We start from the raw sequence: 26,066 nt of genomic DNA on the forward strand, positions 1-26,066 counted from the left end.
ATTTTAATTTCCTATGAATAATTTTAATTAGTGCCAACAATTTTCTAATGGTCTTTCTTAAATGATAAAATAAATCCAATCTTATCTCGAGTTACTGATTCAAATATGTAATAATGGCTAAAAAGTTGTAAAATTTAAACGTAATAATAATATTTATCATATTTAAAGTATCTGTTTATCACCTAAACCCATTTCATGAAAAAAAATACAAAAGGTGTTTTATCCAATTATTCAAGATAAACACTTGTATTATTTAGTCGTCCTTTTCTAACTCTATTATAAAATATATAACTTAAAATGGATTTCTTCAAAACAAGGAAAAAACGTATTTTCTCTGGAATAACTTAATCGTAAATGTGCATACAAGGTAGAATTTTAAATATTGCACAATATACCTTTAAAAAGGCTAAACCAACTTTTGAAAAATCGTATAATCTTCAGTACCCACATACTGTAAAATCAATTTTTTAAAAATAAAGGTATAAATTCAAATATTTTGTTTAAATGCTTCATTGCCCTAACTCTGTACTTATATTGTCTACGTTTTTCTCACATTATCTAATTAGCATTGATTAGACCTAGGTGTACACGGTTAAACGGATTCAATTGAATATTTTTAGTTTCCAATGTTTCAGAAGTTATCCCGGAAATACCTACATAGGTTAACTTCGTATTCTAGCATTACCCTAAACACATATATTTTTTAATACTGTTTTTTGACCTACGATAGTAAACGCAGGAAGGAGTAAATCTGTACGTACCTTTTTACACAGGGCCAACATCTGTAAAAGTCGAAGGCGAGGTTGAGCACAAATACTGTGATACCAGTTTCCTTGGCCAGCATGCTGAGTCCGCCAAGAAGGACGCTCAGACCAACGTAGTGGGTCCCACTTTCTGGCCTGTAACAATAATGAAACACACATATTTTTAAGTGGTTTTACACAAATTCGCCTCCATAGCGTAATGGTCCCGTAGAGGTCCCGGGTTCGATTCCCAGGGGGGGTCAAATAAATATAAGTGTTTTTTTCACTCTAATATTTATTCAATATCACCCTGGACTGGTACCTGAAGCGGAGGGCTGATCACCTTTCCTTCATGTGTTAACGATCAAGATAACACTGCGTTTATATGCAGTGCCCTACGCACCACTGAGGTGCAGATAAGGGTTTGAAGATTACACAAATTGAACGATGAGTGATAAGGACATTGTTATATTACCAAACCATAAAAGTGTTTTTGATAAAAACAGTAAATAATTCAATCTTAGATAAATTATATACATTTTATGATTTCATTTCAGTTTCAGTAAACTATAAAAGTGGCATCTTTGGTTGAATTCAGTTACTAGAATACTTTAATTAACACAAACATTTTTTTAACTTCCTTCTAATATATTGATTATTACAGAGCTATTGTTGAATTCGTGTTCAATTTAATCCAAAAATAGCACGAATAATAAATATTTTAATAGAAGGTATTACAAATTCCTTGTTTCCATTTCCGCTTACTTCCATACGTGTGTATGCTTTGAGAATGAAAAACATTCAAATTTGTTATTGCCTACACGTAAACACCAAATTTTTCGAGGAATAATTATTTTCCTGTATATTTTCTACTCACATACTTTTAGAGTAAAATAGAAAATATACTAACTTCATCACAAGATATAAATCTTCATTTCACCATTGAGAAAATACATTTCTTAGCGATAAAATAATGAAATTTTTTAAACTTTTTTTTTAAAAACACATATGTGATCCGTAATTTCTTCAAAAAAATTAACAGAGCAATTACATCAGGTTATACGTACATCTAATTGATAAATTTACACGAATTTGTGCTGGCCCAATTATAAAATTTCTAATTTGTGCCAAATTTATTACTACTTTTATTTGGAAAAGAAAACCTTTTCTTATCGATTAACCGCTTTGCAGTTTTGCAGATGGAGGTCATTGATATTTAGTCCGATGAGGAGTGTAGTGATAAATACACTTCTTGAAAGAATTTACATTCACAAGGATTTTTCAGTTCTTCTTCTTATTCTTCTTGGTGTAGGCCTTGTGGCCTATTTTTAAGAGGGATTAGCCTCCTGCGATGTCGATTCCCAGCTATCGATCCATCTCTTTGGTGGTCTACCCGGGAGTCGTCTACCATGGGGTAGGCCGTACAGTGCGATGTGGGGGAGTCTGGATGGTTCCAGTCTCCTCACATGCGCATACCATTGTCTCCTTTCTTCATTTTTTTTCAATTCTTACTTACAACTTAATGTTTCAACTTTTATTCTATTGTATTAAAAAAAATCTTTTCTTTTGACATCCATGATTTTTCACCTAATTTTAAATTGAAAGATTATTGTATTTGTATATTGTAACCTCATACCATATTGCGAATTGATGAAATATTGATCCTTAATTGTAAAATAACAAGAAGATCCTTTCTTAGAGTTAAGTACTAGTCCAAGGTGTTTAACACATGACACAGATCAATATCCGTCGTGATATTGTTCAGCCATTATGAAATAAATATTTGAATGTTTTAAATAATGTTATTAAATAAATGTTAGAGTGTAAGTTAACCAATATTTAATTTCCCCCTCCCCCTGGGAATCGGACCCGAGACCTCTATTATGGTAGCTAAACACGCTCACCATTGCACTACGGAGGCGGACAAAATGACCAAAATTTTGTTCATGAAATAAACCAACATTCAAAATTATGAATTATGAGATAATCATTCAGATACAAGTTGCAATGTATTGTAATTTCAAAAAGAGAGAGGATCAATAAATTCCTGCACACATTACAGACGACGAATGTCACCATGCCGTTAAATGTCCCCACATAGCAAAGTGAAAAACGCCCCATAGGACGTATGGACGCGGCTAGTATCTGGCGAAGCGTGTAGAGGGAGGGGCGTGAAAAAGTGTATACGAAGCCCCCTGATTTATAAGCCCACTTTGAGATGTAAATCTGGCTTTACTTAGGCAGCGGGAGCGGCCACTTCAGCGGAGATCATCTATTATCTCCGGCGGCCAGGGACCAGAGATTCCACGCCGTTATAGTGGTCGCTTCACCCCTACCTTTATCACAGGGGCGCGCGTCACTGAATCATTGCATGCATAGGGCTGCCAGCTACCTGCTACCTGCTACCTGCTACAAACTACCACATACAGTGTACCCGTAATGCTGTGAAAAGTGATATATTAGGTGACTCCTGACCTGACCACTTTCAAGTACTTGATAAACTTGAATAAAATTAAATATATTATTTAACTATATGCGAACTAACGAGCATAACTATTTTTACCCACTAAATCATGAAACGTCAAAATATACCGTATATTTATTAGAATATTAATTAGATTCCAAATTATCGGCAGTAAACGAAGAAATGAAAAATGAACATTTTAATTAAACATTAATCTAACTACTACTACTACTACTACAACTATCATCACGCCGCTTTCCCGCAGGAGTAGGCAGAGAGAAAAGAATGCCATACCGATCTGTCTTAGCAAAACAATCTTCGCCTTTCCACATTCATGCATCTCCTCACACATATCCGCCGATAATTTTTTTGTCCGATTTTATATTGATTCTTTGAATGTTGTAATCACGGATGGAGATAGTAATAAACTTTAAACATTTTAATAATATAATGGGAAAGGTACGTGTGTTTTAAATGTGTTAAAAGTGCATTCAATGGCTATGCGACCCTAATCGACCCGAGCAAGCTGTGCCACTAACTAACTAACAATCACTACCGTAAGGGTAGGCGGAGAGAATGAAACGCCACACCAATGTGCCCATGCAAATAATTATCGCCTTTTCCTCATTCATGCATCACCTCATATATAATTTTTGACATCTCATCAAAGATGAACAAGAATATGGTAGTCTCGGCATTTACGGGGCCGACGACCGTCAAAGGCTAGTTTAAGTGATCACTTTACACACGTGTAACATTCACCAATTCTACCCATTATTGACAACCACACTACTCAAATGATTGGAAGCTCTGTATATATGAACCAATTTCGAAACATTGTTCTTGAATCACTAGAACTTCACTAGAGACATCTATCTATTGGTGAGATGAAAAGAAGCTTTTTATTAAGCAGAAACTCTTATATTAGTATGTGAGATCCGAATCCTGGATTATAATCACATACATGAGAAACGCCAGAAAATATAATTTTCATTTTAATTATTTTAGCTTATAATTTGACCAGTAAATTTATTTACAACATTTTGAGTGTGTCCAAATACTAAAAATATTTGGACACACTCCTGACCTGTCGCTTTCAAGTATTTGAAATAAATTGGAAATTCGGAAGTTGGATCGGTCCCATATTACATGTATCAGTTTAAGGTAATACCAATAAATAAATTACATATAAATGATGCAGGTATGTTAATTTTCATATCCCTAAGAATAAAATAGAATAGGTTAGACTAAACTCTCGGTGAGTGGTTACATATTGTTCAAATACAAGTAACATTTTTATTTAAAAAAATGTAAAAAAGACTAATCATGAAGTAAGTGCCATAAATATTAATAATATTATAAAATAATTTTAGTAACTTATTTTTAAATATATATATTTTAATAAAACGTTGCAAAAGTCAAAGAAAAAGCTCCGTAGATGTATTTAAGAGCAGATATAACCCGACCAAGTATCAATTTTCAAGAGCATGGTATACAGCACAGTAATAAAACCTTTTATTCCTTGACCGCTTAACCGGAACTTATAGCCGTCTAGGTAGGAAGCAAGGACGTCTCGACGTTCATTGTAGTCGACGCTGATTGGAAAATGTAACTTTTGTGGCATGTACTTCCGCCATATCCGGCTAGCGGTCTTTTTATCTTCCGTTTCCGTGCAAAGCCAACCGATATGACAGAAATGGGGATTAGTATCGAAATAGTTCAAATGTTTTCCTTTCATCAAAAGAAAGAATTGTGTTCTAGAATCTAGAACACACATAAATAATAAATTTTACTATTGTTATCAAATTTTAACCACGTAAAGTTATTTAGTTACTTAACGTGATTAGTGGGTACCTGTTACTTTTTCGGTTACCCGCTTGCTTTTAAATTTTTACCTGGTAAATTAAAATTTCAGACAATTTTTTTTAAACCAAGTAAATTTCTAGACTACCATAATCATCTTCATTTATGTTGAGATATAAAAATATAATGTAAATAAAGTAATTGAATTAAAAAACAATTTTTTATTATTTTATTTCTATTCAACACTGGATTATTCATTCTACGGATGATATATCGATATTATATGTAGGTATCTCAACTTGATATGAAATATATATAATTTTTATTACATATTAAAGAAGATGGAAGTCCCTAAGTATCTCCGACTTACGATCTGGTATGTGGCTGGTTTAATTAATCACTTTGTACACTTATTGCATTCTTTTTTGAAACTTTTATAAATGCAATCGTCATGATCGATTCCAAAAACCGAATCAATTACAACTTTCTTTAAAGAAGTCGTTATTTATTTCGATCGCCCATGTCTATTAAACATGCATAAATATAGTATTTATGGATACTTGACTATTTATTTAGGTATTAAATAAAAATGAAAATACAGTTTATTAATAATCGATTTGAATATTCGATTTTATGGGCTTAATAAATATTTTACGACGGTTTTCTGTTTCGAGTCATAAAAAAATGTGTTACAGCGGGCATTTTTTGTCCGTTTTGATATGCATCAATATGAAGTCTCAGAAAACAGTTTTATTGCAGTAACCCACCCAGCATACGTTTAATAGCCCAAAGTTTCCGCAAAGGAACAATAAGCTGAGCTCTTTTATATTATATTGCGTTCCAGAAAAATGTGCAAATACTTGAACCTTTTCAGTTCCATGCAATAAAAATAATTATGTAAAATACTTCTTTATCAAATGAAATATGTTTGTCGTGCCCAGAATCCTTCCGAGCACCCATTGTGGTTATAAACCGTTTAAAAAACGATAAGTTCTGTAAATCAGCGAAGAAGGAAAATTTTTGAGGGAGTTTAGATATCTCTCGCGGAGTAAAATATAGCTTCGAAAAAACTTTTCGGGGTAATAGAAATAATGAGATTGGTCGCCCTACACTTCCATGGGAATATTTTCACTCTGAATGGAAACAAAGAATATGTATTCATGGAAATGACTTCAAGTTTGGAAAATAACACATTTCAGTTAAAAAATCGATGCAAATTTTTAGCCTATACTTCTGTGTATTTGGTGTTGGCGAAGATTTGTTTCATTTGGCAATAAATCGCAAGTCTTAACATGAAATGGAATATTTTCACTCTGAATGGAAACAAATAATACGTTTTCATGGAGATGACTACAATTTTGGAAAATAACACCATTTAGACGAAAACTCAGCCTACTCTTCTATGTATTGGTGTTGGCAAAGATTTGTTTCATTTAGCAATAACTCGCAAGTTTAAACATAAAAGAGAATATTTTCACCCTGAATGAAAACAAAGAATACGTATTCACGGAAATGACTAGAAGTTTGGAAAATAATATCTTTCAGATGAAAAATCAATGCTATTTTTTAGCCTACTTTTTTGAGTATTGGTGTTGGCAAAGATTTGTTTCATTAAGCAATAACTCGCAAGTCTTAATGAATAAATTACAAGGTTTGTTTTGTTTACTCCTCTCTTTCATGGCTGTGACGAGTTTCTTAACTAGCGAAAATAAATGTTCTAGAGTTGTCTGCTAATGAAATTTGCTTTGTCCTCATTTAAATTAGGGAAACAAAATTTGTTAGTTGAAAACCATTACATAATGAATGAAATGTGCCTAGAGAGAAATATTTACATCTTCAAGGGATAACGAGGCTCGGAACATGTTGGAGTCACATCAAAGAAATAATTTCGATTCTAAGTAATTCACTTTACAATTAAGCTACGTGAGATGTTAGCGTGCCGCTTCCAAAACGAAAAAGTATTTCAATCAGAAATTCTCCATGTATTCGTATCCTAATTTAATATTCATTGGAAATTTATACGCGGTATTTAATTAAGCTAAGTAATACATGATACATTACGTCTCAAATTATTTGTACCTACACAGTAAGGGTATTTCATTACAAAGAAATTCATTTTCAGAAGCGTACGAGTATGTATGATAGAATGAAAAGTCATTAAATTACAGTGACCCTGTTATGTAAGTACGAGGATTCAGAGATGTAAGTATGTATGTAAGTCCATGTATATTATTCTAGCACTGATCTGCATTTCGAGATAACTTAAGTAAGTTTTATAAAATTAATAAACTTTGTTTTCACCACTTTTTTGTTAATACAATTCAACCTACCGGTTTCAACAATACATTGTCATCATCAGGGTTTATTTAAATCAAAAACATTACAGACATTAAATCATTATGTGGAAGTTTTTGGTGAAATTATTTTCATGTTTTTAATGTTTTTTTATTTAAAATAAACCCTGATGATGACAATGTATTGTTTAAACCGGTAGGTTTAATTGTATTAATTAAAAAAGTGGTGACAACAAAGTTTATTAATTTTATAAGGATATTATGAAATTTATCACAAAGTATCTGCGGAAAACATTCAAGAAATAAGTAAGTTTTGTAAATGCACCCATTGGCGATGCATTGAATCTCGTTATATTTCGGATTTTATACCAAGCATGACGAATATCACACGTAAATTTGTGAGTCGATGTGAATAATTTAACACAGAACCGCACTTTTAGCTAGCTTAAGCAAGTTTTGTGAATGAACCCATTGGCAATACATCAAATCCCGTGATATTTTGGATATAGCACACAGTTTGGCGATTATGAGAGGTAAGTATAAGTCAGTGAGAATAATTCTAGCACAGAATCGCGTTATAAGGTTGTTCAAGCAAGTTTTGTAAGTAAGCCCATTGGCGATGTATGAAATCCCGTGATATTTAAGAAATAAGTATATAGCATTACACCTGTATATATTTTTACACATTATCTTTTGATATCTCATCAAAGATGAAGAAGAATATGGAAGTCTGGGCATTTACAGGGCTGACGACCGTCATAGGCTGGTTTAAGTGATCACTTTACACACGTGTAACATTCACCAATTCTAACCATTATTGACAACCACACTACTCAAATTCTTGGAAGATATATATATATATATATATATATATATATATATATATATATATATATATATATATATATATATATATATATATACATATATATATATATATATATATATATATATATATATATATATATATATATATATATATATATATACCATATGAACCAATTTAAAAACCTTGTACTTGAATCACTAGAACTTCACTAGAGCCATCTATTGGTGAGATGTAAAGAAGCTTTTTATTTAGCAGAAACTCTTATATTAGTATGTGGGGTCCGAATCCTAACAAAAAAATCATATGAAAATAACTCCTGTAATTGGAGATAATCCAGATTTTGTAAACAAGTATTTGAAAACACTCAAAATATTGTAAATAATCTATACAACTTTAAAAAAAATACACGCAGTCCGCCATCGAGAGATATTTGAAGGCAAAGCGGAACAAAACAGATATATGAAAGCGTTCTGTGTGTAATTTCGGTCAGCTCTCGTAGTCGGTAATGTGAAAGCGCGGCGGTGGAGCATGCCTTCTGCGGAACAAAGGACCCTCCCCTTTGTTGGCTGAAAGCGTTTTAGGCCACTTCCCAGAAAGCAAAAATGTTTATAAATCAATACAACCGTGACATTCGTGCCCTGTTTCCTAACAATAACCCTAAGTATTCATCATTTATACATTTTTGATAGCGCTAACACTGGCGGGGTTTCGTAAATAAAGATAGTTTTTCAAGATTTTTCATTGAAAACCTACTTCTATTCCCCATAACTGTCATAGATTGTTTACTTCCTACTGCGAGCTCGGATATGGAAAACGAGGGCCGAGTTAGGGTGAATTAGGGCTGTCACGATAACATAACCTTTATACATAATATCGCGTCCTTAGAACACAATGGTGACATGTCCACAGGACCTAATTATTCAGGACAGCGTTTTGAAGCTTACAATGTTTACGCATAAATGAGGGCGAGTAAATTAACATTAAATGAAAATTTTACGTTATTTTACACGAATTATCTCTCTGTCAATTGATTGTTCATCTAGCTTTTATATATTTAAAATGTTTAAGCCAAATGAATTTTATAATTTAAGAATTTCGTAGATTTCACGATTCAAAGAGTGATATCGTTTGGATAAATTGCCAGTTACATATTTACATCGTATCAGAAATATAAGTGTGTCGACTGGAGATGAAGAATCTATCACTTACGTACGAAATAGAGCATCCCAGGGATTACGACCTGTCATTTGGCTGGCTTTAGTGGTTATTTCATACACTTTATACTTCTTATAAATGATTTATTAAATAATTTACACTATTTTAACTAGTCTAAAACTTTAGTGGGGTGACTATCACAATATAGTTCTTTAGACCAAAATCAAGTGGGCACATTTCTATAAATAATTTAAATTTTACAACATTTTAAGTATCTTCTGTCTTATGACTTGATCGCTATCTTTTAACAGGGTGACTAGTGAAGTATTAAGTAAATGAATGTATCTATAATTAGCCATGTATAATGCTCTCACTGTACATTAAATCGGTACAATAAACCCCTCAAGACAAAAATGGTTAAATTCGAATACATTTCTCATGACACAATTTCCATTATAATTATAATCATTATAATCAGAAATTTCGGATACTTATCTCAGTAAATTGAGACGTTCGTAAGAACGCGGCAATAACGTTGAGTTCATACATGTCGAATCGACGCAGAAGCACACAGATAATGATATTTTCTAGGACCCGAGAACTTTTGCGGTGTTAGCTCGTTACGCTTTGTACAGGATTCGATGTTTGATCTTTGAATTTACGGAGGCGGTAATGCTTTTGTGCCAATTATGAAATCAGAAGGCTTTTATCATATAAATGAAACGTTTAACATTGAATTAATGAGAATAATTTTCATTGACTATTTATCGTCCATGTTTTCAAAAATATAAACAAATAATAAATTTTATTTTATTTTAATTATTTGATTTATTTGGGTTAACAACAGCAACATATCGCTCACTCCTTTCAACAACGTCATATTTCAAAAATCGACAATTTTCAATTGTACATGTTTTCGGAATACCCAGAAAATGTACTATATCCTAGCAAAAGTGGCATATTTTTAACTTAATATTTACCCGCTACACGACAGAAAGTGTTGTTTTTGCATTTTGAAGAAAATGTATTGTTTATTTTTTTTTTAAATATACTAAATATTTTTAAAATAGAGAAAAAACATCCAGGTGTTATCTAAAAAAATCTGTTGCACATTAAAAAGTTCAATAAGTGGCTTGATATTTATTTTTAATACATATTATAATATTTTTAAACATTTAAAACGATCTCCTGAAAATTCAAGTTTTTTGATACATTGAAAGGAGTGAGCGACGTGTAAAACAAAACATTAAAAGAATATACATTAAACAAGCCAATTGTAGTTAACCAGAGAAACATAAAAATTAGTACAAAATATTTAATGTAGAACTAGCAAATGAACACGTATCTATGAGAGAAAATGTGCATATGTGAAGTGTGTAAGAGGGTGTGTGTGTGTGTGTGTGTGTATGTGTGTGTGTGTGTGTGTGTGTGTGTGTGTGTGTGTGTGTGTGATTCTAGTAGGGACATATATACAATGCAGAGAAGGATAGTTTTTAATAGATAGTTGGATGTACTGGCCACGTGTTGCTGTGGCTTAGTCTAGTAAGAAATTTCTTAATTAGTTAAAAAAAATCTTAATTATACATAAAACACTAATTTTTTACCACTTAAGTACTATATTGTTACTAAATTTGGATGCAACATATGCTCGCATCTAAACTCCAAAACTAGTTGTAACAATAAAATACTCAAGTGGTAAAAAACAAGTACTTTTATTTAAATGATTACATAAATTAGTAACTAGAATTGTATAGCTATACAAGGACCATCAGTCCATTTAATCTTCATATTCGTTTGAAAATGCCATAAGAAGGCGAAACAATTAAAGATATTTCTTTTCAGAAGAAAGTCAACAATAAAACAACTAAAGCTCCGACGGAGAAATGAATGAAATTAGATTAATAAGAAGAGAATTTGTTGAAATAGGACGTAGTTAAGGATTAATTCAATGAAAAATGCGAGCAGTTAAAGCGCTCGAAGGGAAAAATACATAGTTTAATTGGCAGGACTAGTTATTGCAGTTGCCAAAGTCAATTATTGGAATGTCAGAGTTAGCTGGAAGAGCTAAACCATCGCATCGTTACATTACGCTATCGTCCGCCAATCTCCTAAGTAACTGGGTTATGGGAGGTTCAAGTGAAACGGGAAATGAATGTGCCAAAGATTACAAAACTTGCTAACGGCATTGTCTTTCTGAAACTCATGGAAAGCACGTTAATAACGTTTATGATGCGCTGTGCGTGATTACATCTTATCCGTCACCGATCTAATTGGGAAAATTTTAAATTGTGTTTGATAACCGTGTCATGGAAAACAATTCGAATATGTTTGATGTATTAAAAAATAACGCTCTCCTTATCATTCATCGTTCATTTTTTAATATAAAAAAATAAAGTAACCAGTCTAAAATAGAGTTATGTCTGCTTGGAACCATTCGTTTTCGTTTACTTAATTTATTTTTGTGGACTCCATATGCTCCACCCAGGGAGCGGATATGGTTTAGTAATATAACTAACTAACTAACTAACCATTACGCAGCTTCGCCGCAGGGGTAGGCAGAGAGAATAGAACGCCACACTACTCTGTCTTTGCAAACATTCTTCGCCTCTTCCACGTTCATGCATCTCCTCATACATACCCACCGATTGTTTGGTGGTTTAATAATATAATATAAAAAATTATTTTACTTTTATAATTATTATGGAAAAGTTGGTATGATCAAGTGTTATAAATACTTGAATGTGGTTAGGTCAGGAATCGGAATAATCATTGGAGAAAAATTGTTTATATATGAAGAGAAGCACGAATGTGGTAGAGGCGAAAAACGTTTGAAAAGACAGAGTGGTGTGGCATCCTATTATCTTTGCCTACTCCTGCGAAACAGTTTTAATAAAACAAAAAGATCCAATTTCGTACTCGAATACCATAAATGCAAGGAAAATATTTATGGCTTATTTTTACTTGAATAGTTAGCAGTGAATGAGTTAGCAGTGTATCAAGGAATGAGGTTTAAAAAACTAATTCAAGATCCTAAAATTTGATAAAAAATGCAGACGTTATAATTAAAGGAGGTGCTCTACGATTGGGATAAAGTTTGAAGGTTGATATATATTCATAATGAAAAATAAAAATGACGCAATATCCGAATATTACAATTATTTTAGCAAAACAAGGAGAAATTTCATTAAAGAAACAGGTGTTGAAAATCCTGATTACATCTTTGAAAAAATGTTCGTGATTTCCCCATCTGCCTTCACGAGTTGACAAGAGACATCCGAGGAAATATAAAACTAAAAGAAAAGATGTCATTAGTCTTCCCCGCCAGTGAGGGAAAACACATTTCTAGGCAGTATTTTGCAGCAATCACCCTTTGGATTAGTGGTGGAAACCCTAAAGCCGTGTAATCATTTCTGTTTGCTGGTCGCCCAGAACGTTCTATTGTATCCGAGTGTTTGTGCCTGTAGAGTTATGGAAGTACTTTTCCTATAAAAATATAAAGAAGGGCACCGGAGCAAAAAATATATATTTTACTACCACAAGGAAAACAAACCCCTATAACAGAATTTTCCTTTTCTCTAAATTGGTATTGCATAAAACGCGTTGTTTGGTGTCGTTTGATAAATGTGGACAATGTATTTTCGTACGTCTGTTTTTAACAAAACTTTAAACAGCAAGTATGTGGTTTGTGATTTGTTTGTGTCGCTCTAGATTGAAAAAAAACATGCTTTTGAAAAGTAAACAAGTCACAAGAAATAAAGCACAAGAAAGTAGTGATATAAATTTTAAGATTGGATTATTTTTTTACAACTTAAACGCGTTAAAAGAAACAACGCGTTTTCTGTATTTACAGAAATTTGTATCAACAATCTTTTCTCTACACACTTTTCTTAATTTTATCAATAATGCTTATCTTAGCCATGGATTCATTCCTCGAATAATCCTTCGAATATCTATCATACATCCTTTTGCCACACATTCATCTGACAAATCGCATTTCAACTGCGTTCAGTCTATTTTCACACTTCTTTTGTAAACTCCATGCTACACTTCTATACATTGATATACAGCTTTGTATAATGCTTCGTGAATTGTTCGTGAATGAAAGTGTACCTACGAGGAAAATTCAGAGAAAAAAAGTTACTCGTAGGCCTAATATAATTTTTTTTATTAAAATGTTTTCAGGATCACTGACTTGTATTTAAATAAGGGGAGAAAGTTTAATGGGAAAAGTTAAATACGCGTATCCTTTTCGCGCTCTTCTTTCATTAAAGGCGTTTAACCTTCTCTCAAAATTTCTGACATGAATTCAACCACATTCGTTTTATTAGAATAAACCTGTGAAGAATATTGATGTAAAAACATCACGTTCTAATGTTTAGTAGGATACGCGATATTGCGAAATCGTGCCCAGGGATATAGTTGGGAGAGTGATAGCTGATAATAGTTCCTTGATGACTTGGTGGGTTGCCTTTTGGCTCAAAGTATGAAGGAGAGGAAAGAGACTCAATCTCATTTTGGTGGTATGGTCTGGAATAATATATTTACATGCACTTTACTCTGCTTTCCAAAGTATGGTTAGGAGAGTGATAACTGATGATAATTCCTTGTCAACTTGGTGAGTCGCCTTCTGAGCTCGAAGTGTGAAGGAGAGGATAGAGACTCAATCTCGTTTTGGTGGTGAAGTCTTGAATGAGATATTCACATGAATTTAACTCTGCTTTCCAAGGTGTAACGTTAAAGTGGTATGGTCTTGAATGAGATATTCACATGCACTTAACTCTGCTTCCAAGGTATTTTTTGGTAGATTGGTTTAACTAATGTCCTATAAGCTCGTAATTGATTGGTGGTAACAGATAGTTTCTTAAAAACACCCTATGAATGTTTATACATATAATATTTACCTACTTTATCGTGAGTAGAGTCTAATAGAGCCTGAATACTTGCCTAACAAATAAAAGTTCAACTTTTATATACCAATAAACTATGATCTCATTCAGTTATAGGAGACGCCTAAGGGTAACAAAAACTAAACGTACTCCGCTACCTTAAAATATATTCCAAAGCAATAATCAATAAATAGTTACTATGCATATTACCGCAATCCTACATAGGAAACAATCAGTTGATTTAATTATTTCATCAATCGGCTTTGGGTTAATTTTCTCTTTTACGGTTGGTTTAAGTCAATTTATGTCTCGAATCTTTAAGTTTTGCAACGAATTAACAAAAAGTACCGACAAAGTAGAGAAGATGTTGACTTTAAGCATAATGACCAAGCTTTGAACATTTGGTTATAGCTTCATGACAGAGTAATGATTGGAATCAAGAAGAATGGATGGCTGAAATTAGCAAACTCACTTGTTAACGTGAAACTTACGATGACTATTTCAAATTCGAACGTCAATTTATCTCTAATATTGTGTTATTTAAATAGTAAAATATGAATAGTAAATAATTTATCATGGTTTTTGATCCAATATTTATAATGGAAAATGAAGATAATATATGCAAAGAAATGTCATTGTTTGTCCAAAGAAAACATTATATTCTAATACGATGTTATATTCTTAGAAGCTTAAATAATTCGAAATAAATTATATTTCTTTGTTTGCAATTTATGTTGTATATTAGATACCGATGCTTACATTAAAGTAAAGTTTATTTAGAAAATCACTGAAATAGAATTAATTTCATTGCAAAAGAATAACAATTTATGATCAAATAAAGATATAATAGTAAATATTATTTTACTCACCCATGATACACAATAAGTGATATCAGAAAAAATATGCAGGCAAGCACATCTGCTCTTCCAACGATTCCTGTCACCTGTAACAATATAAAATAAACATTTATTTCAATTGAAGAAAACACAGTCTTAAATACAGATAGTTTTATATAAAAAATATTCAATAAATAAAAGGAATTATTTTTCCGTTTCCTCGACAAATTTTCCTATTCGAGAAAATTTCAACAGTTTCGAGTAACAAAGTAGAAAGTTTCCAATCAAAATCGTATTGGAATATATTTACGGTGACACAAAGGAACAGAACATTCGGGCAAAAAGAAAGTTATAACTTATTCTCTCCAATAAAAACAAACTAATACGAATGAAGTCTTTAAATTGAATTACTACTTATTCTGCCTAAAGTACCCGAGCCCGTGCCTTTCTTCCGTATAGGAGTCCTTATTGAATTTCTAAAATAAAACATACGAAATACTGGAAGGGTTGGCCAAACTCAGACGGTCCAAAATTTCCCTACATTATGGCCGGAACGTTTGGGTTTTACTTTGAAGGTGACAGGGGTTTTATTCGGGTTTTGTCTGAGGTTCAAAGAATATAACAAAGGTAAGAAACCAATTTCTCGTATCAATTGATAAATTGACTCACGACTGCAAAAATGATAACGTCTTACGTTTTCTATACTGCATATCTAAATAGACGTTTATCTTTAGGCAAATAAAGAATGTCCGCGATAGGGAAATCTACTATAAAAAAGGTTACGCTTGAATTCTTACTTGAGCGGTGACAGAAACGAGAAGAAATCGAGTAGCCGCAGTATTTATTATACGAACAGAAGTAAGAATTTTCCGACAAAAAATCTACAAAGTGAAATAAAATTTAAAACCAAATTTCTGAGGCAAACCCGCGGGAAATAAGTACTTCATAATAAAATCATCTTCCTAAAAGTTTCTAATTGAAGTGAAGGGTGAATCGAGCCGGTTAAGATTGGAAGCAGCAGAGAGGAAAAAAAACGTACAACAAAGCAAGTATCATCTGGAAGCCCCCACGAACGTGAGTTTAACAGAGTACATACTAGGAAAAGTAAACACTCGGGCGTAATCGACAGCTTGATTGGGTTTTAGGAATTTTCATCCGATCACGTAGTTCAGCTTTAAACCGTCTACTTCACTGTCTGCTACACTTCTGAAAAGTTACTTCTCTGATTTTTAGGGGAGTAACTCATTCGTTACAATTTAATAATTATTGATCACTTTTTAAATTGAATAAGATTTGAGAAAATTGAGATATTTCATCATTTTAAAGTGTTATAATATAAAACGTAAAAAATAGATATATCGCATCTTAATTCGACAGTCGGCAATGGACCATATGGATATGAAAAATATAAAATTTGCACCACCAGTAATAATAATCAAGAAACGTCTTCAAATTACTTGTTTAAAATATTTTTCCTTACTTTAAAATTAAGGATAGATCGGGCAGGTGTGGGAGGGCTATTTATTATAAAATTTCTAGTATGATACATGTTTTTAAATCATAATTAGCTGTTATGATATAATTTTTTTGCCATCAAAGCTGTAAAACTGCATCAAACTGTCGAGAAATGTCTCCTAAAAGCTTGGTTGTTTAATCTCTTTTTTTCAAACTGTCAAATTAAGGTTAGTTCGGTGGGACCATTTATTATAAAATTTCTAGTGTGATACACGTTTTTAAACCAACATTAGCGGTGATAATATAAAATTTGCATCATCAAAGCTTTTCAAAACGTCAAGAAATGTCTTCAAAATGCTTGTTAAACATCTCTTTTTCAAACTGTCAAATTGAGTCTGGTTAGGTAGGAACATTTATTATAAAATTTCTAGTGTGATACACGTTTTTAGATCAGCATTAGCGGTGATAATACAAAATTCGCGCCATCATAGCTGTCCAAAACGTCCGGAATAATAATTACGACACAAACAAATGCTTTAGTAATAAGCCTCTTCACGCACACTGGTACGAATGTGCCATTATTAAATCCATTTATCAATGTCCTCTGCCGATCCCGACATTGGGAAATGTGTTGGTTTTTGTGTTTTGTTTGGACCGACCACCAGGAGAGGGCGGGGGCTGCTGCTCGTGGCGCATTGCCTCGCAGCCCTAATCCCGTAATCATTTCAGATTGACACCACCTACCGAACCGAAAAATCGCGGACCGTGATTTGTGTGCGCACGTTGTATTCACCCGATTGAGCCACGGAAAACGTCCAAATTTCTATCGCATGCTAAAAACTTTTTGAAAAAATTCATCGGTAAGAAAGGAATAATTGCCTTTTTAGAGGTGTCTTCATTGGTAAGAAAGCTCCATTGGAAAAATTATCTTTTTAAAATGTGTCTACGTTGTATTTATCCATTGAGCCACGGAAAACGTCCCGATCTTTATCGCATGCATAAAACTTTTAAAAAAAAATTTTCATCGGTAAGAAAGGTCTATGGAATAATTATCTTTTTAAAGGTGTCACAAATTGATATAAAACATGTTGGTTTGGCCGGTACTTATCGGTAGTACGTTTTGAATTTCGAACGACGCCCGACTGCCAAAATAAAAGACAAAAACAAAAGTACAAATAGTTGCAATTTGACTCTTCACGCGGGCGCTCTATATATTGAATTGTTGTGAATACCTCGCTGTATTTTGTGACCCCATCACCACCATCAAGAGAGAATCGCCCTGATCCCAGCGCTGGATCAAGACCATCTATAAGAATAAAAGGTTAGTTCTTTATTCATACGTGCTATTTGATATTTATCGAACTCGCCGTCCCTTGGTACTTGAAAGTTCGAGCATAAATCATCGAACTAACTCGGGAGAGTATCACGACTCCAAATCGATCTAAATATTTCTATCTTGTAGAATCGTCGTCTTATTGTTAATACCATAAGACTGGTCCTTCGAATAATTATTTTTTTGAGTTTCATTTCGCACTGTGGCGAAACCATTTTTGGTCCTATCGAACCGGATTTACATATTTACGATTACTAGCGTACCTATTTACGATTGCGAGCGTTTCGGATTTGGTGTCAATACTAAATTCGATATTTAAATTTCTTGTGAATTTGTTTCCCTTTGATAATATTGCTACTGCAATAAGCAATACGTAAACATGAATGATAAAATACAACTTAAATTGGCGAAAGCAAAAAAAGATTATATTTTGGCGAAAATCGAAGAGCTACATAAACAAGCTCAAAATGTTTATCAAAGTCAAAAAGAAACGCAAATTACACAAGAATTTAGATTTAGAGTACAGGCATCGGAAATTGACAATCTTTTTTCCGAATTTAAAAACTTATGTGATAATGAAAACGTGTTGCAAATGAAGTTAAATCCAGATTTTCAACCGAATTTTGAGAGCTTGACAGTTTTCAAAAGGAAGTTTTATTTTGTTAAAGACACACTTATAAGGATGACAAAATATTCTGAACTCGAGTCGTCAAATACTTCGCAACCAATTCACGGTGTAACAAATTTAGTTTTAAAATCGCAGGATGATCCTAGTTATAATTTAAGTATTCAACCACTAGTATTAAATAAGATAACCGATAACCTTCCAGTTTCCGAGATTAATACCTCATCTCTCAACTATTTAAAAGACTTGTCCTTAGCCGACAGAGACTTCCACATTTCAAGACCAGTAGACATATTACCGGGTGCTGAAGTCTTTACTGAAATTCTGCGAGATAAAAGAATACGTGGACCGCCAGGAAACCCAGACGCTATAGAGACCGCATTTGGGTTTATAATTGTAGGTTCGGCCAATTCTTTGATAAGTTACGATAAGGACGATACTCGTCCTCCTATTCATAATTTTTTGACTACTTCTAAGGAATCAATTGAGACACTAGTATCCAGATTTTGGACATTAGAAGAAGCACCTTCGAGTGAAAAACCAAGTTTTTCATCTGAGGAAAAACAGTGTGAAGAATTTTATAAATCAAACATACATCGGGATAGCACTGGGCGCTACGTCACAGCACTACCCTTTAATAGAGATCCATCTTGTTTAGGAGATTCACTTACAACTGCGACACTTCGCTATCAGAAGTTAGAACGCAAAATTAATCAAAATTACACTCTGCGTCGTGACTATGATAAGGTCATGGAAGAATATCTTGAAAATAAATTTATTTCTCCCATACCACTTAGTAATTATAACGAGCCATTTTATGTCATACCTCATCACGGAGTTCAACGAGCGGACAAACTCACTACAAAACTTAGAGTTGTCCTAAACGCCAGTCAGGTGACTACGTCGGGTCTTTCTCTGAATGATTGTTTACATCCAGGTCCTAATTTACAAGCAGAATTACCCGCCGTTATTCTAAAATTCAGATTATTTCCAATTGCACTCAGCGCGGATATCAAGCAAATGTTTCTAAATTTAATTGTACGACCTGAAGATCGTCGTTTTCTCAATATCCTGTATAAATTTAAAACTGATGACGTAATAAAGATGTACCAGTTTAATCGCGTGTGCTTCGGTTTGAGATGTAGTCCTTACTTAGCTATGCGTACCGTAAAGCAGCTAGCTAAAGATGAACATGATAAATATCCATACGCTGCCAAAATCGCGTCCGAAGATTTTTATATGGACGATTTAGGCACGTCCACTCGCACAACGGAAGAAGGTGTTAAGTTGGCGCTAAGTCTAATTGAACTTTTCAAATTAGGAGGTTTTGAATTAGTTAAATTTGTAAGCAACTCGGCGGAAGTAATGAATGCTATTCCGGAAAGTAATCGTTTAACTAGTAAAGTTAAATTTGACAATGAAGAGGATAACCTTAAGATTCTCGGATTAGATTGGTGTCCTAAGGAAGACGTTTTAACAGTTTCTGTAAAATGTAGCCCAATACCTAAATGTACCAAGCGCACAATGTTGTCAACGGTGGCAAAGTTGTGGGACATCAATGGCTATTGTTCTCCAGTAATCTTATATGCGAAATTATTAATCAAAGCTTTATGGATTCGTAAGTTAGGGTGGGATGAATTGCCACCTGAGGAAATAAAAACTACCTGGCAAAAGTTCTTAAAAGAATTGCCTCTGCTAAAAGGATTTAAATTACCTCGATTTTTAGGCTTTGAATCTGAATTATGTACTTTAAACATATTAGGGTTTGCAGACGCCAGCGAACGCGCGTACGGCGCCTGTGTTTATACGTGCATAGAAGTTCCAAATAATCCCAATAAAATAAGTCTAATTCTAGCCAAGAGTCGTGTAGCTCCACTCAAAATTGTGTCTTTAGCTCGATTAGAACTTTGCGCAGTCTTATTATTAGCAAAGCTTATTAAATTCGTCATCGATACAATTTCCTCAAGGTGTACAGTAAAAAATATATATGCCTTTAGTGACTCGACAGTCGTTCTACACTGGACTCACTCATCACCACATCGTTTTGACACATTCGTCGCAAATAGGATCACCAAGATTCAAGAACTTCTTGATCCCAAATATTTTTACCATATCAATGGTAAGCAAAATCCAAGCGACTGTATATCTCGCGGGTTGACACCCGCGCAATTAATTGACCACCCTCTGTGGTTAAACGGTCCACCGTGGGCTAGGGAAGATTGCTCTACGTGGCCTATAAATAAATTTTCCTTTGAAGAATCCGAAGATAAAAAATTGGAATACAAACGTTCTAAAGTTTTTCTAACAACGAATACATTCGTTAATAATTGTTTGGAGTTTTACGAATTGTCTAAAAGAGTCTCGTGTTGGGACAGGCTTCTTCGTATAATTGTATATTGTTTACGTTTTTTAAAACGGTTACCTCGTTCGGTGACAGTTACAGTCTCAGATTTGATAGAAGCTGAGAAGGTGGTTATTAGAGCGGTCCAAAGCATGCATTTTTCAGACGAAATAAGCCAATTAAAGGGGTCTCAGGTCATATCAAAACAGTTGAAACGTCTGAGTCCCTTTATAGACGAAGAAGGTATTTTAGGCATTGAAGGAAGATTATCCAAAGCAGATCTTCCTTTTGAAACCAAACACCCAGCGCTTCTTCCAAAACGAGACCATGTGGTCGATTTAATAATAGATCGGTACCACAAATTTCACTTACATACGGGATCGGGACTCCTTATGTCTATCCTGCGCCAAAGATTTTGGATTCTTTCTGCCAGAAGCGTCATTAGAGGGCGAGTAAATAAATGCAATGCCTGCTTCCGCATGTCTCCGTCACATCCAACTCCGAAAATGGCTGATCTTCCATCATATCGGATACAGGAGGCAAAAGCTTTTGTCCACACAGGTGTTGATTACGCGGGTCCTCTAAACATTACTCTCACTAGAAAGCGCGGACAACGTTCTCAAAAGGCTTATCTGTGTCTTTTTATTTGCTTAACAACTAAGGCCGTACATATTGAACTTGCTTCGGACTTATCCTCCGATACTTTCTTAGCCGCGTTCAAACGTTTTTTGTCGCGAAGAGGACCTGTATCATGTTTGTACTCAGATAATGGTACAAATTTTATTGGAGCTAAGGCACAGTTAGAAGATATTTATAAGTTAACCGTATCGCAGGAATACCACAATATTATAAGCAAAGAAATGCTTAAGCGTCGTATAGAATGGAAATTAATTCCACCTCATAGTCCACATTTTGGTGGAATCTGGGAGTCAAATATTAAGAGTTTCAAATCACACTTATATAGAGTAATAGGAAGTCAATTACTGACTTATGAAGAACTCCTTACGGTATTAGTACAGATAGAGGCTCTCCTCAATTCTAGACCCCTTTGTGTGTTATCGGGCGAACCTCATCCGGAAGTCCTTACTCCCGCCCACTTTCTCATGTCTACACCTTTGCAATCTCTTCCGGCCTTGGAAACAAACAGTTATAGTCTAGGTTATCGTAAACGGTTATTAGACAGTTTAGTCCAAGGAATGGAATACTTTGATAATAAGGTTGGAATACTTGCATACATTGCAAGTGCGCCAAAAGTGGTGTACACCCGATCACCCGGTAACTGTGGGTACTTTAGTTCTAATTATACAAGACGACATCCCTCCTTTACGTTGGCCTCTAGGAAGAATAGAAGAATTATACCCTGGCACCGATGGTATTGCCAGAGTGGCTTTGGTCAGAACCCAAACCACCAGCTTCAAAAGGCCAGTTGTTAAACTGTGTCCAATTCCAAATCAATAGTAGTTTGTTTATCTATTGTTTTTGCATTTTTTTTTATCTCAGTTTTTCTTTTGTTTGTTTGTTTTTTGCATTAAGTTTCCAATTGTATTGAATTGGACGTTTCCGAACAAGTGAAAGTGTTGAGAGAATTACCTCAAACCTCTTATGGTTCAAATTGAAATGAATTATTTAATTATCCCTTTATTTAAGTATTTTTCCATATTATTTCTCTCTCTTCAACATTCGTGTTTGATCGTTTTGGAGTTCGTGGTTCTTTCGGTTTGCGTCGACGGTTTCGGAAGCTCTAGGAACTTCCAAGGCGGGGGGCATGGTTTGGCCGGTACTTATCGGTAGTACGTTTTGAATTTCGAACGACGCCCGACTGCCAAAATAAAAGACAAAAACAAAAGTACAAATAGTTGCAATTTGACTCTTCACGCGGGCGCTCTATATATTGAATTGTTGTGAATACCTCGCTGTATTTTGTGACCCCATCACCACCATCAAGAGAGAATCGCCCTGATCCCAGCGCTGGATCAAGACCATCTATAAGAATAAAAGGTTAGTTCTTTATTCATACGTGCTATTTGATATTTATCGAACTCGCCGTCCCTTGGTACTTGAAAGTTCGAGCATAAATCATCGAACTAACTCGGGAGAGTATCACGACTCCAAATCGATCTAAATATTTCTATCTTGTAGAATCGTCGTCTTATTGTTAATACCATAAGACTGGTCCTTCGAATAATTATTTTTTTGAGTTTCATTTCGCACTGTGGCGAAACCACATGTATCATTCTCCCTTTTTTATAAAAGAAGATGGAAGACTGAGCATCCCGGGGCTCACGACTTGGTTTTTGGCTGGCTTTAGTGATCACTTTATATGCTTGTGGAACGTTTACTATTCTAGCTTTAAAATTGACATCTCATCCATAAGGTCCATACATCCCATAAGGTGAATAATCCAGTGTCCGATAGATGGACAGAGAGAATAGGACGCTACACCAATCTGTATTTGCAAACTTCTTTTCTCATCCATACATACCCACCGATTATTCAGACTTCTGACCTGACTCCTTTTAAGTATCTATTTGAAATACTTGATGATGCCAAGTTCGTCGATCTTCGTCTCTCTCTACTTCTATTACCAACCACATTCGCTTCATATATATATATATATAAATATATATATATATATATATATATATATATATATATATATATATATATATATATATATATATATATATATATATATATATATATATATATATATATATATATATATATATATATATATATATATATATATATATATATATTTATATATATATATATATATATATATATATATATATATATATATATATATATATATATATATAAATATATATATATATAACGTGGTAATATTTTCCTTTTGAAAATTAAGTGTAAATAATATGTAAAGTGGGTGTATAATAATAAAATAAACAATGTGTTGCTTTGTAATTAAAGTTTATTCTTAATTTATCTTTATAATAATTTTTATATCTATCTATCTATCTATCTATCTGATTCTGACAGTTAATAATATTATCGGAAGTCTTTTGTTTTATTCTGAGCGACGCATGCGGCATCTGGTGGTGGAAGTGTTTTATGTAGGTACTATTTGTAAGTACTTAATAAAATGTATAGGTAGGTACCTAGTTATTTTATTACATATATATATATATATATATATATATATATATATATATATATATATATATATATATATATATATATATATATATATATATATATATATATAACGTTACCATGCTTGTAAAAAGTAATGTAAACGTCATATTTAAAATTGTTTGGCCTTTTGCGTTATACGAGTATTTTGTAAATTTCGTGATTGACACCGTTTTACCTTTATAAATCCAATATTAACACGAACACCTGCGTACACGTGTCATATCAACAAATTTGACAAAATAATATTTTATCCATTATATTCTTTGAAATTCATGTTAGTATGAAAAAATCATTCCATATTATGGAATCATGCCTTTTTAAAATATTGTATGTTTTGACAGTAATATTGCGAGACACAATAAATTTTGAATTTATTTTCTATGTAAATTGAATAACTACGCATTGTTGGTGAAATCGGCCCTTAAGCTAGTTGAACGTTACTAACAAGCTCGCGTATTCATTCTTAAGCACGATTCCTTGAATTTTCATAAAAAGTTGTTTTGATACAATATATTGAATCTTCTGCGAAAAGTTTTAAAAAACTTAAGACTTCAAGAAAAAAAAGCGAAAGGATTTTACAAAGCAAAGGAATAAAAATATTATTTTAAATGTAAAAAATGGGATCCAAAATATTTTCTGAGATAGGAATATAAATTTTAGATGAGCAAATTTATTTCTTTTATTTTCTAAATATCCTAATGCATGGGAGTGAGACAAAGAGTTGACAAAACAAGGATTAAAGTAGATTGAATGGAGTCGAAATGCTATCTCTCAGACGAATATGCGGAAAAACGATGTATGTATGTATGTATGATATATGTTCAAATGGAAATATAGGAAAATAATTTATGGCTGAGATACACCACTTAGTTAAGCTGGAATAAAGAGTTATTATTATTATTATTATTTATCGTTTGATAATGCCCTAACAAGGCAAAACAATTGTCACAATATAATTTTTATGTGATTTTGTTAATAAAATACAACTTAGTAGACGCAAAAACTCTGTGTTTGATTTATAATTAATACATATATTATTATAAGCATTATCTTTAAAATTAACTGGGCTTCTAACCTGTTATAGGCTGGTTTAAGTTATCACTTTATACACGTGTCACAATAATCATTGTACCATACTATACAAAAATTTTAACGTCACATTTTTATTATATGATTCATTTGTACTTCGCTTTATGTACGAGTTCACCGCAGTATATATTGTTGATTCGAGTAAAGTTTTAATATTATGTGAAGACCCTTTTCAAGATACTTGATGAATTATTAAACGTACTAGAGAAACGCGTAAAACATGCTAAATAAAAATTGAAAGTCATAACTTTTAATTTTTAAGACGCTTATAATATGATAAGTTATTTTATTTTAAACATTTTGGGTTCTTTGTTCACAAATCTGGATTTCTCAGCTTAAGAGTTACTTTTGAATTTTGATATATCCACATAGATCTATGTTGAGATAGCAAAATGTAAAAATGGAGAGGAGAAATCCGGATCTGTAAATAAGGGTTTGGACATACCAGACATGTTGTGAAAAAACAGAGTATTATTCATTGATTTGGCATGAACTTTGTGGCATGACAAGTTTATTTAAAAACAATATCACTTGCTTAATACCAATTATTGAGTTTTATTTCATCATACACGATTAGTTTCGAAAACTATAGTTGTTTTAATCGACATGTGGTTTTGAAACTAAAGAGCAAAAAAAATTAGGGATATGTTTTTTATTTATTTATTTAAAAAAAAAGAGAAATATTTGTGTTTTCATTATTTATACAAATACTTCAATTTCATACTATTTCTGTGAGCCTAAGCGGCTCATTATTAGAAATAGGTAGAGTGCGTTCGAACCGAGAAACTCTGACGTAAGAGTCTGCAATACTAACCACGTGACCACAACCCAACACATATAGATATACAGAGGTTGGTAGGGTAAAAAAAGGAGGGGGTAGGGTAAAGAAGGGACTTTTTGTAAAAAAAAATATGATAATTATGGTGATGTAGTTTAAGAGAGCAAATTATTCATTAATGTTTTATCAAAATGAATATTTTTATGTATTTCTAAATTGTTCATGACTTGACTTTGTTTGTAACTTTGTGTAATAATTTAAGTGTATGTATTAGTC

The 26,066-nt window shown here is 33.0% G+C and overlaps 1 protein-coding gene across 1 annotated transcript in view; it reads right to left on the minus strand.

Annotated features, from left to right (window-relative positions):
- Window positions 1-26,066, minus strand: part of LOC148303425 (protein O-mannosyl-transferase TMTC1-like) — a 349,351-nt gene that overhangs the window by 20,880 nt on the left and 302,405 nt on the right. The window contains exons 3-4 of the mRNA XM_088269968.1: window positions 15,044-15,117; window positions 762-899 (exon numbers count right to left, since the gene is read on the minus strand). Of these exons, the coding sequence (XP_088126094.1) occupies window positions 762-899; window positions 15,044-15,117 (212 nt within the window). The remainder of the gene's footprint in view (window positions 1-761; window positions 900-15,043; window positions 15,118-26,066) is intronic.

This window comes from Brachycentrus maculatus, unplaced genomic scaffold, assembly GCF_059751285.1.
Source record: "Brachycentrus maculatus isolate JH-2025_06_01 unplaced genomic scaffold, ASM5975128v1 h1tg000369l, whole genome shotgun sequence".
Classification (NCBI taxonomy): Eukaryota; Metazoa; Arthropoda; class Insecta; order Trichoptera; family Brachycentridae; genus Brachycentrus; species Brachycentrus maculatus.